General features: G+C 40.0%; 1 protein-coding gene across 1 annotated transcript in view; it reads right to left on the bottom strand.

The window, feature by feature from the left end:
• CPNE5 (copine 5) overlaps positions 1-14,316 on the bottom strand; it is a 202,490-nt gene that overhangs the window by 51,172 nt on the left and 137,002 nt on the right. The window contains 1 exon segment of the mRNA XM_051996747.1: positions 7,786-7,827. Within this exon segment, the coding sequence (XP_051852707.1) occupies positions 7,786-7,827 (42 nt within the window).

A 14,316-nucleotide genomic window follows, 5' to 3' on the forward strand; every position in this document is an offset into this window, starting at 1 on the left:
TAACATGTCAACTGGTTGGGTTTGGGGAGAGAAATGATTATTTCTATCTTATATTAATAAACAATTAAGATTGTGGCTGGGGAGAATATAGAGTCTTTTTCCTTATTTATTTCCTTATTCAGAAATAAATCCCTGTAGGTTATTCAGCCAGTCCTTGGGAAAGACATTGCCGCATAGATACGATTGCCCAAATGCTCTGGGTAGCTGCTTCTCACTCCACCCAACTAGATCATGGAAAATCTAATCTTGGTGGGATTTGTAACCCACCATCATCATTCACTGTTCACTGACTGGGTGAAGGAGAGATTCTTTTGTAAAAGTTGCCGGGAGGTAGGACTTGAGTTTCCATCCATTATGACATGACCAGAATTATGTACTCAGCCTTCATTAGAATAGGTCCACCTCTCATTATAACATTCATTCTTTCATTAATTATTAACCAACCAGAGTTGATTCCCATTTGTCAGGAATACCCACTGTTCCAATGGCATATATGTGTTAGGATGCCTCCATAAAGAGTCTTTGGTTTACAAGAGAAAGCCATAATTAATAAAATGATTAATTACCCAGAAATTATGTCTCTGGAATGTTTTATATGTTATACTGGTGTTCAAAGATACATATTAGTAGAGGTTCTGAGCTGTGATTTTGATTCTTGGCTTAGCTTTCAAAGAGCTATGTTAAGAGCACACCCAGGTTACACATGGATCTCATGAAGATTTCCAGCATGAATTTCCTCTGTCCATAATCATTCTGATCCAGACATTCTTCCCAGTTTCCTTATGTAAAAAGTTTCTTTTCTACTTCTGGGTGTAGTACACTGGGAGTTGAAGTGTTAAGAAAACCTTAGTTCTATATTTATTTTAGTTTAGTAGTAGTAGTTCTGTATTCATAAATGAAGAAAATAAAATGTAAGATAGGAATGTTGGCAAATCTGTTCCCTCTTCTGACTGTTATCCTGATGGTCTCATTTACTGATGCTCTTAGAATGATATAATTTGTATGAGTTTCATGTCTGCTTTCATTCTGCAGATTTGTTTTCACCACTATGGCTATTTTCTAAAGCAGTACAACTTATAATCTTCTATCATCGCTCTATGTAGTATTTAACAAATGAGTATATTTTTTAACTGTGGGCAGCTGGGTGGTGCAGTAACTAGAGTACCAGACCTGGAATCAGGAAGTCTCCTTTTCCTGAGTTTAAAGCTAGCCTCAAACATGTACTGACTGTGTGACTCTGAGCAAATCACTTTACCCTGTCTGCCTCACTTTCTTCATCAGTATAATGAGCTGGAGAAGGAAATGGCAAGCCACTCTAGTATCTTTGCCAAGAAATCCCCAAATGAGGTGGCAAAGAGTCGAAATGACTGAACAAAAATAAAAATATTTTTAACTGGTACTATCCTTAATTATTATATCTCTGCTCAGCAAGAAAATCTAGTGTTTGCTGATGAAGGGAATTCTTAATCTCTCCTGGCCTCCTCAGTGTGAGAATTGCTTTATAGTAGCTGAACTATGTTAGAAAGTGATTATCATCAAAATCAGTATTTTTACTTTTTCCATATTCCATTTTTTGGGGGGACCATTGCTGGAACAGATAAGGGTGATTGTGTTTAGGATCTTTTTTTTCATCTTTTCTTTTAATTTAAGAGTTCTTAGCCTGTTTTATGTTGTGCACCCCTTGTACATTCTGTTGAAACCTACAGACTCATTGTCAGAACAATTTTTTAAGTGTATAAAATATGCATAGAATTACAAAGGACATTATTTATACTGAAATAGTTATCAATCTGAAATTAACTATGATCTTTGATCTCACAAACATATGCACATATTTACCTGATTCTGCTTTAATTCAGTGATCAGGTAATCCATCAGTAATCAGGTAAATCAGTTGTTTCCATAGAAAATACCCCCTGGAAATCTCTCTACCCTGAAAGCTTACTCTACTCTTTGACATATTGGAGATAACTTCTGCCTATGGGGCCTCTCCTTTTGATTGGCTGATTCCTCCTAGAACCTCCTGAGAGCATCAGATTAAACAGGCCTTCATACCTTTCCAAGCTGAACTCTTAAGGGCTTTCTTTACAATACTTCAGTGCACCATCTCGTGCCTCATTTCTCCCTTATATACTTACACTCCTTTTTAGCTTCCCTAAATGTATTGCCTCTTTTGTTTAGAATGTAAGCTTCTTAAGGGCAGGGATATCTCGCAGGGTTTGTTGTGAGGATCGGAAAGAAATAATATTTATAAAGTACTTGGCACATAGTAGGTACTTTTTCGAAAGATTTGTTTAAAATTTTTTAAAAATTTATTTCTTGCATCTACTAGCACATAGTAGGCACTGAATAAATGCTTGTCAATTGTTCAATGACTTGATCATTCTAATTACTTGCAATTCCTTTTTTGTTTTCTGCTTTTATAGATAGGGAGAAATTCACATCAACATGGTTGATTTCTTTCAACAGTATTTCAATTCATTGGTCAATGAACAATAGACAAAGATTTCACATTTATCACAGAAACTATAAAGCTAATATTTCTGGCTTTAATTCTCATTTTGGGCTATTCTTAGTGCACTCTGTCTCTTTTTTCTGCTTTTTCACCCTTCTCAATATGGAAATGGAAGGGGGACCCACAGGACTGAAAAGGCTTTTTATTCAATTCCTCCCCTAAGTCTTTCCTTCTCCAGAATAAACATTCCCTGTTATTCATGAGGCATAGTTTCCAGTTCTCTAGTCATCTAGTTGCCCCCTCTGTATGTGTTCTAGTTTGCCAATGTCCTTGCTATCATGTGATAGTGAATTAGGGCAGAGTAGGAAAGAATTAGAATCTTCTTGTTCTGGTATTATCATTGAAGGGATATGTCCAGATAATAATAATAATGTTAATGTTAATTATATGATATTAATACTGAATGAGTTTATATTAATTATATTATGTTAATATAATTATTATATATAATAAATATATAATAAAAATAACAGTATTAATATCTATTGCATTGTATTACTATTAACAATGACCATGTTAGTGTTAACATTGAATATTAACATTTAATAATATTTACATATTATATTAACATTGAAACCAACATTGATGTTAATTATATCATGTTAATAGTAATAACAACAGTTTTGATATTAATTATATTATGCTAACATTAATGATAGCAGTGTTCATTGTCATTATATTGTGTTGCTATTAACAATAACCATGAACATTAATAACAGTGTTGATGTTAATTAAATGTTAAGATTAATAAAAAGTGTTGATACTAATTATATTTATGTTAGCTGATGTTAACATAAAATAAAAACAACTAGCATTTATATAGCATTTTAAGGTTTGTAAAATCCTTGTCAAATATTACTTCATCCTCATAATAACCCTAGGAAGTAGGTTCTATTTTACAGATGAGACAGAGGTGAAGAGACTTGCCTAGGATCACACAATTAATAAATGCCTGAGGCTGGATTTGAACTCAGGTTTTCCAGACTCCAGGCCCAAATGTGAGCTAATTATAGTTCAGTTATTACAGCTCAAGAGAAATTTTAAATTTTTTCCTTGGAATTGCCTTTGAAGCCTGCCATCAATTCAATTCAATTCATTCATTCATTCATTTCTTCAACAAGCAGCCTTCTGCTCCTCCATATCACATTGCCTCTTTCCCATCACTTAAACTTGACAATCCAAAATTCAAGTATAAATGCACATTAAGAACCTGCTTTGTACCAGACCCTGTGCTAGATGTGGAGAATATGAATGTAGCATCAGTATTGCTATGGGGGTGAGAAGATGACCAGAGTGCACCGTTGGGTGTTTTTTTCTAAATGTAGATTTATGTGTTCTTGGAGATTTGTGGGATGAAGAGCTGGAAGCAGAGAATTCATGTGTTCATTTTCTATTCTGGGGACTTGCAGTCAGGTAAGGGTCAAACAGAGAGCCAAGTATCTGAGCATTTGCTCTCCCTCAACCTGTTCTTCCATTTCTTGGTCCCATGCCTGTCAAATAGTAAATGCTGAAGAAATGCTTGTTGATCAAGTGTCTGATTTTGACAGGCCACTGCTGCCACTCTGACTTTTGCTAGACAGATGGAAGAGGAGCCCCAGAACGGAGAATGTCAGACCTAGCTCCTTTCTTCCGAAAATCTCCAAAAAAAACATTATCAGAAATCTAAGTTCAAAAAAATCACCAAGAGAACTCTGGAAGGATGTCTACTTAGGTCTCTAGTCTCCATAGCAACAACTGCTAGACAAGGGTCAAATAATAATAATAATAATACTCACAAATGAACTATTGTATGTCATCCAGGGGCTTATATTCTATCAGACAAACAGTACCAATAATGTAATTCAGTAAAGCCTTTTAAAGCAAATTCTGTATTCAAGGCTCATTCTTCTGAATACCTTCAATGATGCTGTACCTTCATTCCATAAAAGAGGAATTTGATTTTGAATCCTGCAAAAGTTATTTGGAGCCAACTCTGCTGTCTGAAGTGGCTAAATACTATTTCAGGTTGGAAAAGAATGATGCATCGTGATAAGGTAACAAGACAAATTGTTTTATGGGGGCTTCAAGGTGAACCTGAAGATGTTACAAAGAAAATTGTGAAAATGTTTGGGTAAGGGTAACATCACATGACCTCCCAATTAAGTTATTCTTAGTGGGGCAACACAAATCAATTAGTGCATCATTAATTAAACATAATTAAGCAACTATTACAGGTCAGACACATCAGCTAGGCAAAGAAACAAAAATAAAAATTCCTGCACTGAGGGAGTTTGCATTCTAGTGGGGGGAACACCATTCTCTTCTCCTTAAAAATGATGAAGTTTGTATCCCTTTGATTTCTGGTGATGGTGAGGTTAGTGGCAATGAGAGAATTGTTAAAATCCCCTCTGGTCGGCCCACAGGTTCAAAGTGAAAGAATTCACTTATTCCCGAAATATTATTGGCAAAATGAAAGTTTATTGTTGGATAAAAACCAGTTTGCTAAGAGACTGACTTCTATAGTGGCAGAGTCCTAGTAGGGAAATGGAGTCTGGCACTGAGGAGAGAATGTCTTCTCAGTGGGCAGAGGGTCCTAGCAGCTGAGCTACTTAGGCCCTCTGCAGGGAGTGAGTTTAAGGAAACCTGTTATATGGGGTAGCTCTTGGTGAGAGGGAGGGAGGCTGGGACAGCCTGAGCTGATCAGACCAGGATTTCTCAATTGAATGAGAATTTAGAATTTCAAAAAGATCAATGGAAGTTGATTTGCCCTTGAATAGTGTTGCTTTTCTCATCTTGGGGAGGATGGGCCCTCTCTCTGGACTCCTTGGAGCCTGGGAAATCCTGATCTCTCAGATCAAAAAGGGGGCACAATTTAAAGGGAACAGTTTCAGTAAAGGGAACACTGTTTCAGAGTGATAATCTTAAAGGGAACACAGCTTCAGTAAAGGGAACAGTTTCTCTCCCACTTCAATACTATCTTTTAAGTTTTCAGGACATCACTCTCTCCTAGTTCTCCTCTCTATCTGAGTGCTCCTTCTCAATCTCCTTTGCTGGATCCGCTTTCAGATCATGCTCTCTAACTCTAGGGCTTCAGGTTTTGTTGGGGACATTTTCTCTATATATCCTACTTGACTTGGTGTTCTCATCGTCTCCCATCATGAATTACCATCATTATGTTGATTCTACCTTTCTAGCCCAAACTCTCTACTGAATCTCCAAATTTGAATTTCTAAATGTTTTTCCTACATTTCAAAATGGATGTCCAGTAGACATCTTGCTTCCTTCCTTCATAACTTATATACACACACACACATACACAAATATACACTCTTACAGGTTTTTTTTTAACTTCCCAATATGTCCTCTCTTATCTAAGACCTTAGCCTCCTGGCCATCCACAATACACCCCATCTGTTAGCTCCTGCCATTTTCTCTTTCTGTCCCCCCTGCCTGAAAATCTCTCCCTTCTCCAAACCACCTGAGGTTCCTTAGCTTTCTATCTAAAATTCCTTCTTTTACTGGAAACCTTCCCCAAACCCTCTTAATTCTAGTATTTGCCCACTTTAAATTATTTCCTATTTATCCTGCATATAGCTCGCTTCATATATATATATTTGTTTTCTTCCCTATTAGATTGGAAGCTTTTTAAGGGCATCTTTTTGTATCCCCAATCTTAGCACAGTGACTGATATACAGTATATAATTAACAAATGTTTATTGATGAATAAAAAATATAATAGATATAAAATCAATAGAGGCAGCTAGACAGTGCAATAGATAGGGTTCTTGTACTTGGTATACAGAATTTGTTGTTATTGTTCAGTCATGACCAATTCTTCGTGGCCACTTTGGGGTTTTCTTGGCAAAGATACTGGAGTAGTTTGCGATTTTTTCCTCCAAATCATTGACAGATGAAGAAACTGAGACAAACAGGGTAAAGTGACTTGCCTAGAGTCAGACATCTGGTGCTTATCTCAATCTAGATTTGAACTCCTGACTCTAGGCCCAGCACTCTATCCACCGCACCCAGCTGCTTCAATGACTCCATCCTGCTGTCCACTACCAGGCGTCCTACCTACCCAGCCCCTACCACTTGCCTCCCACCCCTCACTCTGCTTTACTTTAACAGTTTCTCATCCCTCCTGATCTGTGCCTCTTCTTTTTCAGACCTGAGCTTCATCCCTTCTCTACTAGATGATGAACAACTAATCTGAGGAATTAATCCAGAGACACAGAATCCTGGACCTGATCTGGAGGGGTTCTCCAAAGTCATTTAAATCAATCTCATTTTAAAGATGAGGAAACTGAGACACAGAGGTGACATGACTTGTCCAAGATTGTACAAGTATGAGAAAAAGCACCCAAAATATATGAATCCGGATCATCTAGCTCCAGAACTGGGACTATTTTCAGTGTTCTGGACTGAATTATAGGCTTATACAGTGGCATTTATAACTAGAAGGAGTCTCAGAGGTCATCTGGACCAATTTATTTTTATAGAAGACAAACTGAGATCCAGAATGGTTGGGATTTTTTTCCTTCTGCAAAAGGTCCCTTCCAGAGACACCCCAGGTCTCACAGTGAAAACCACATTGCCTTTGTTGTTCAGTCACATCCATTTCTTTGTGACTCTGCAGACCATAGCACATTACTAATTATGCATGGAGTTTTCTTGGCAAAAATACTTGGATGACTTGCCATTTTCTTCTTCCAGTGGATTAAAGCAAACAAAGGGTAAATGACTTGCCCAGAATCACACAGCTAGTTAGTGTTTGAGGCTGGATTTGAATTCAGTTCCAGGCCTAACACTATCCACTGTACCTGGCCACCTATAAGGTAAACAGAGGTTAAGGGACTTAGTGTCTAACCGTCTAAGGCTGAATTTGAACTCAGGGCTTCCTGATTCCTAGCACTCTGTCCATTGAGCCACTTACCTGCTCCATTATCATGCTTCTTAGGAGACAATGGCTTAAGGTGTTAATTTTCCTTGTGAAATATCTGCATTTAACAAAATTCCTCTCTTGTCTAAAAAAGTAGGACATTTCAAGCACTGTAGTCAAAAATGCTGATAGATGCATGGAAACGGAGGACTTTTAATAATTCTAAAAATCACACCCCTCTATAGCCTGGACCTGCTATGCTCATGGGCAGGTGACTGTGACAGATAACCAACATATCAACCAGGAAACCTGGCCCCTCTGTTGCCCTGTTTCCTCCCACACAGACTGACAGGTCATTCTTTTCAGCTTTCCATGATGCTCTGTTTTCTTGAGTTCAGTGATTCTACTTACCTGCCATCCCGATCCCAGTCATACACCTCCACCTTGATGGTCCTGTAAGGCAAAAATCCCCAATTACTGTGTGTTTTCAAGACTTACACCTGACACCATTTCCCGCCCCTGCCTCCTTACAAGAAGATATGTAAAAGCATTGATCTGAGCATCAAAAGACTTAACTTTAAACCTTATTTGGGACCTTTAATAGCCGACTGACTCAACCTCAAACCCCATGCTTTTAAATCACTTTGCAGTATTTGACATTGTTGTTAAGTCATTTTTCGTAGGTGTAACAGATATTAGCTTTTTTTCTCTCACTTCACACTTCATTTTGCACCTTGTGTGTTGCACTTATCGCTTGTGAAGATATGTGTTGTAATGGAAGCAGATTTGGTCTGGGAATCCAAAGAGTTGAGATTATTCAATAAGATAATGTGTGTAAAGCACTAGATAATCGTGAACTCTTATGATCAGCAATTAATTATAAGATCAGGCTGATCAACTATGATAGACTTAGCTCTTCTTAGCAATTCAGTGATCCAAGACAATACCAATAAACTTTGGCTGGAAAATGGCATCTACACACAGAGAGAGAACTATTATAGAGACTGAATGCAAATTGAAGCATACTATTTTCACCTTTTTTTCTTATAGTTTTTCCCTTTTGTTCTGATTTTTCTATCCCCACATAATTCACAGGGAAATAGGTTTAAAATGAATGTACACTTATAACCTATGAAAATTAAATTACAAATTTAAAAATTATAGGATTAGGAGTCTAGAGCTACTTATTCAGTTTTGTCCTCTTCATGACCCAGTTTGGAGTTTTCTTGGCAAAGATGCTAAAGGAATTTGCCATTTCCTTCTCCAGTTCATTGGACAGATGAGGAAACTGAGCTGTCCCAAAGTCACTCAGATAGAAAGTGTCTGAGAACACATTTGAACTCAGGTGTTCCTGACTCCAAACCCAGTGCTCTGACCACTGTTAACACCCAGTTGCCCCATAATATATAACACCATTGATCATTTCTTCCTACTAGGTATTCTCTCCAATGTGGGCTTTTGTGATTCTGCTCTCTTGGTTCTCCTCCTTCCTATGTGATTACTCCTTCTCACTCTTCTTTTCTAGCTCTGAATTCTTGTCACAGCCCTACCTGTGAGTGTCTCCCAAAGCTCAGTTCTTGGTCCTCTTTTACTCTCACTTACTGATCTCAGGTTCCCAGAAGTTCAATCATCCTATCTATATCTACCTACTGATTTATACATATGTGTGTATACATGAAGCATAAATACTTCATATAATATTCTTCATACTTCAAATTAATACTTCAATTCAATTCAAATGAAATACTTCAAAATAAATGTAGGTATAAATACAAACACAAATGTTTGTGTGTAAATTCAGTTAACTCCCAGATCTCAATAACCTGTCCCTCTCCTGACCTTCAATTGCAGATCTCCAACTACTCACTTAAATCTGTTTGCCTCAGTTAAACATCAGTTTCTTTAACTGAAAAATTAGTATAATGATAGTCTTTTCCGTGAAAGAGTGTTGTAAGGATCAAATGAGATCACATCTATAAAGCACTTAGCACATAGTAGGTGTTTAATAAATGCTTGCTCCCTCTTCTTTTCCTTTTACTTTACTATAAACTCCTGGGAAGCAAGAGCAGTTTCATTTTTGTCTTTGTTATTTCCAGTGCCTAAGCAAAGGGCCCAGAATATAGTAGATATTTAATAAAATATTTGTTGAACTAAATTGAAAGAAAATGATTTCACAGTTTTACTGAGGGCAAATCCTGCTTGGTTATTTTAGGTAACTGGTGAAGTAGAATGAGGTGGGTTGGTTTGTTTCATTTATTAGGGCCTGATGCTCCAATTAATAATTGAATTGAATTGAATTGATTCAGTCTGGCTAGTTGTTGGAGCTGCTAGGGTTCTGGGAATGGGAATGGCTCCTGGACTAGAACTTCAGTAGTAACCGAGGCAGGCCTCTGGCATCCTTGGGTAACGTCACTTAATTCTGTTTGTCTCAGTTTCCTCATCTATAAAACAAACAGGAGAAAGAAAAGGCAAACAACTCCAGTATCTTTGCCAAGAAAATCCCAAAGAGTAGGATGTGACTGAAAAAACAACAAAAAATGGTACTATTGCTATTACTACTCCCTGGAAAGTATAACAAGATACCAAAACAGAACCCACTGTCTTTCCCCTCCTCTCAAACTTCCCTTTAAGAGGACCACCAACTTCTCTGGCTCCCAGGTTTGTAATACGAATGTAATTTCCAACTTCTCACTCTCATTCATCCCACATTAACCATTGATTGCCAATCCATGTCATTTCCACCTTCACAATATCTTTTATAGGTGTCCCACAGTCACTTCTCATCTGTTAATAAACAATAGCCTTCTAGCTAATCTTCCAGCCTCTGGTCTTTTCCCATTCTAACCCATCTTTCACACATTGTGCTGTCAAGTAATTCTCTTCCAGCTTTGCTACAACTTTCCTCAATAAACTCCATAGCATCCTTTTACCTCCACTATCAAAGGGAAAGTCCTGTTTGCCATTTAAGGTTTTTCACACCCTGACCCCACTCTTCCTTTCCAGTTTTCTCATATAATGCTCTCCTCTAGACACTCTGAGATTCAATGCTACTAACTCTGCTGTTCTTCCAACAAGATACTCCACCTCCCTGACCCTGAGCATTTCACTTCTTGACATCTGTGACTTTCAAGACTCAACGCAAACCTTCTAGGAGAAGCCTTTTGGGCCCCTCGGGCCCCTGGGTCTTTCCCTCTGGAATATTTTCCTTCTTGGCTGTGTAGTGTTTGTACGGGAAGTCTCTCTCATTACTATGTAAATTTTGTGAGGCTGGGGACTAGTGCTGTGATTCTCTCTCCCTTTGTATCCTTAGCACAATACCTACTTTAATGAGTGCTTATTGACTGTGTATCAAAACAGACAATGATACTGTACAACTTCCAAGGCTTATAGAAAGGAAAAGGCCTTGGTACAGAGGGGAACCTGGTCTCTGCCACGCAGCTCACATCCTTGGTCCCTAGGGAGAAGGGTGGGACCATCGGCAAGACCAGGAGCAGTTTTGGCAGGGAAATGCGCGCATCTGTCTTGAAAAAACAAAAACAAAATCCAAACAGCCCAAGTTGAGGCCTTAAACATTTCTTTTGTAATTGCCCAAGGGACAACTAGTGACAAGGCCTTTGAGAAGGAAGCTGGAATCCATTCCTGAAATGCACAATGAGGAAGGAAGATGGGGTGGGGGAGAACCCAGTGTTCACAGCCCATTGATGGGGTAGGGATTCCAAGGGAAACAGGACTCTCAGAGAGTGACAGATTTCCCAAGGGCAGAGAGCTTATACTATAGTTTCTCCTTGAGTAGATAACTAGATCCCTGAGAAATGTACAGGAAGAGGGGGAATTTCAGGAATGGGGATCCTGAGATTCTTAGGGACAGGAATATATTTTTTATTCCTATTGCTATTTTTTTTAACTCTAAAAATAAATGGAGGATCAGAAGTCACATAGCTTGAATTTGACCTAAGACCAGGATTTGAACTTGTAGTGAGGTGACTCCAGTGACATAGGGTAAAGGGGGGTAGATGAATTGGGAATTTGAAGGGGAATTTTAGAGTTTAGAGGCCTGGGGAATTTAGAGATATGAGAGAAAGGGGAATTCTGGTTTCTTAGAGGTGGGGTTCCCAGAGATTCCAGAGAAGGGGACCCCCTGGGCAGGGATCCTCTACTTTCCCATCACACACACATACACAATAAACACACACACCCAAAAACTTGCCAGGCTGGCACCGGGAGTGAGTTTGTAATTATCTTTACGTTTTAGCCTCCGCTGCTTTAATTAGTCTGTTTTGACTCCATGCATGGGGCTCTGCATTTGGAGACCATTTTATTTTTAGCCGGCGTTTCCATGGCAACAGGCAGAGCTGGGGAGAGCCAGGCAGATTGAAAGGCAGACCCAGCCCACCCCCTCCCTTGGGATAGTTTGGGTTTCCATTTTAACCCTTTATGTTTCTCGTCTGGCGCCAGGGGCCATCAGGATTAATGAGGGAGGGAAAGGAGAGGCCCATTTGGACAGCGGCCAGAGAAAGAAAGGTGGGGGAGGAGGGCATGGAAGGAAGGAGGCCAAGAAGGGGGGGAGAGGTCCCAAGAGGAAGAGGCTGGTGGGGGGAAGGGAGAGAGAGGAGAGGGAATAAGAGAAGTTGGGGGGAAGGCAAAAAAGGAGAGGTCATGGTGGGGGGAAGGGAAAAGAAATGAGGTCTGGGATGGAGAGAAAGGGGAAAGACCGGGGAGGGAAACAAAGGTCAGAAAAGGGAGGGAAAAAGAAAAAGGGAGAAACTAGGGAAGAGAAGGTTGGAAGGGGCCCGGGAAGGGGAGGGGCGATGTCTGGGAATGGGACCCTCATGTTACAAATAAGGAACTGGAGGCTCAGGGAGTTAGCCAAGCATGGCACCGGGAATAAATGTCGGCGGGAGGATTCGAACCCCGGTTTTCGGCTATTCAGGGAAGGAACCCGGAGGGATGGGAGCAAGAACAGGAAGGGGAAGGAAGGCTGGGGCCGAGAAGGCTCGTGTGGGCAGTGCCAGGCTGGGGCCCCTTCTTCCAGGAGGCCCCAGACAGGCCGCCCTGCCAGGACCCAGCGACCGTTCTCCCACCCAGAAGTCGTCCGCTCCGAGACCTGGCCTGGGGAGCTGGCCCAGGCGCAGATCCACGGGCAGCCCCGTGTGTACTGGTGACTGCGGGCGACAGGGAGCTGCCCCTCTGAAGGTGGCCAGGCCCGGACGGAGGGGGAAAACTGTCCGGGGTCGGCTCTTGCCTCCCGCCCGCGCCCTTTGGCAGGATGTGGGACCCGGCGTCTGAGCCCTCCTGGGGAGCTGATCCTTCTCCTGGGATCCCCGTGTGCCATCCGAGGCAGAGCAGCGGTCCCTGTCAGGGACCATCCTTTGGGGCCATGGGCATATTGTAGAGGGAAGAGCAGAGAGGGAGGAACTCTCTGCAGCCAACGAGACAAGGGTTCGGGCAGCTTCTAACCAGTCACTCGGCCTGCCCCTCGGCAGCTCTCGGGAGCTGCAAAGCAGGTTTTCCTCTGAATTGGTGGAGTCCCTTGTGCCAGTGAAATCACACATCTGGGTTAATAATAATGTTGGGGGGAAGCTGTGTGTAAACCGAATTTTTAAAAAACTGACTCCTATTTTAAATGTTCAAGTTGGAGACAGGAAGGGTATTTAAAGAATTCTGTAAATTATACCTTCCCCAATTTCTCTGTGGGGCACATATATTATTTTCATGTATCATAAATCTGGGTCTAAAAGGGACTTCACGTTGAACCAGATGATTACCAAGGTCTAAATCATAAGATTTAGATATAATACATAATTTTGCTACATGGTTAATCTTGTTAGTACATTTTTAAGCAATAAACAACCCTCACAAATTAGAATAAAAATATTTTTAGTATGCGAACATCATCTGGTCCAGTTTCCTTGTCATACAGGTGAAGCAATGAATAGCAAGAAAGGTTAAGGTGACTTGCTTAAGAAATTAAAAATAATTTCATTTAGGTCAGTGAGAAATGTTTACTTTGACTCTGATGTATTAAAACATTGGTCCTTTGTAATAGTTTAGAAAACAATTTTATTAAGTTGGTTAAAGGCCATCTAATACAACTCTGCCTTGTTTAGAGATGAGGAAAATGAGGCTCCTTTATGAGTGGAGAGATTGACGGAGCTGAGGAAAACATGGAACAATTAGGGAACACCAAGTGAGTAGGGAAGGAAGATTGATGTCATAGAATAAAGGATATTAAGGAAACAACCATTTATTAAGCACCAATTGTGTTCCAGTGACAGCTAGATGGCACAGGGGATAGGGGAAAGCCATAAAGACTCAACTTCCTGAGTTCAAATATGACTTGAGTCTCTAAAATTCCCTGGCCCTTAGTTTCCCATCTGGCAAGAATGGTGAAAGGTGAAAAGAGCTGCCTGCTCAGCTACTAAGTATCAAAGAAGGCATTTAAATCAGATATGATGCCAAATCCAAACTCATATGATATGTAATGCCTGAAAGATAGCAAATGACCTTTCAATCAGTGGTCGAGTTTGCATGGTACACCTAGACCAATCTTGTAAAAACCTTCAGACTCTCGTCTTAAATGACCAAAGTTATCATACAGTCCAAATCCTTCCTTTGACAGAAACCAAGGAAAATGACCTTATCCAAAGTCCTTCAGTGACTTAGTAGCAGACCCGGGCATCCTCACTCCCAGTTCAGTGTTCAAAACTAGATGATGAGACTGGAGTCAGAAAGACCTGAATTCAAATCCCGTCTCAAATACTGACTAGCTGTGTGACCCTCTGCAAGTCACTCAACTGTAAAACTGGAATAATAACAGCACCTACTTCTCAATTATTGTAAGGATCAAACAAAAGCTATTATTTTTAAAGTGCTTAGCATAGATCATAACACCAGATGTGTGGTTTTCATTTTTGTTGCTCAGTCATGTCTTATTCTTTATGA

The sequence above is a fragment of the Antechinus flavipes genome, chromosome 4 (genome assembly GCF_016432865.1).
Source record: "Antechinus flavipes isolate AdamAnt ecotype Samford, QLD, Australia chromosome 4, AdamAnt_v2, whole genome shotgun sequence".
Lineage (NCBI taxonomy): Eukaryota > Metazoa > Chordata > Mammalia > Dasyuromorphia > Dasyuridae > Antechinus > Antechinus flavipes.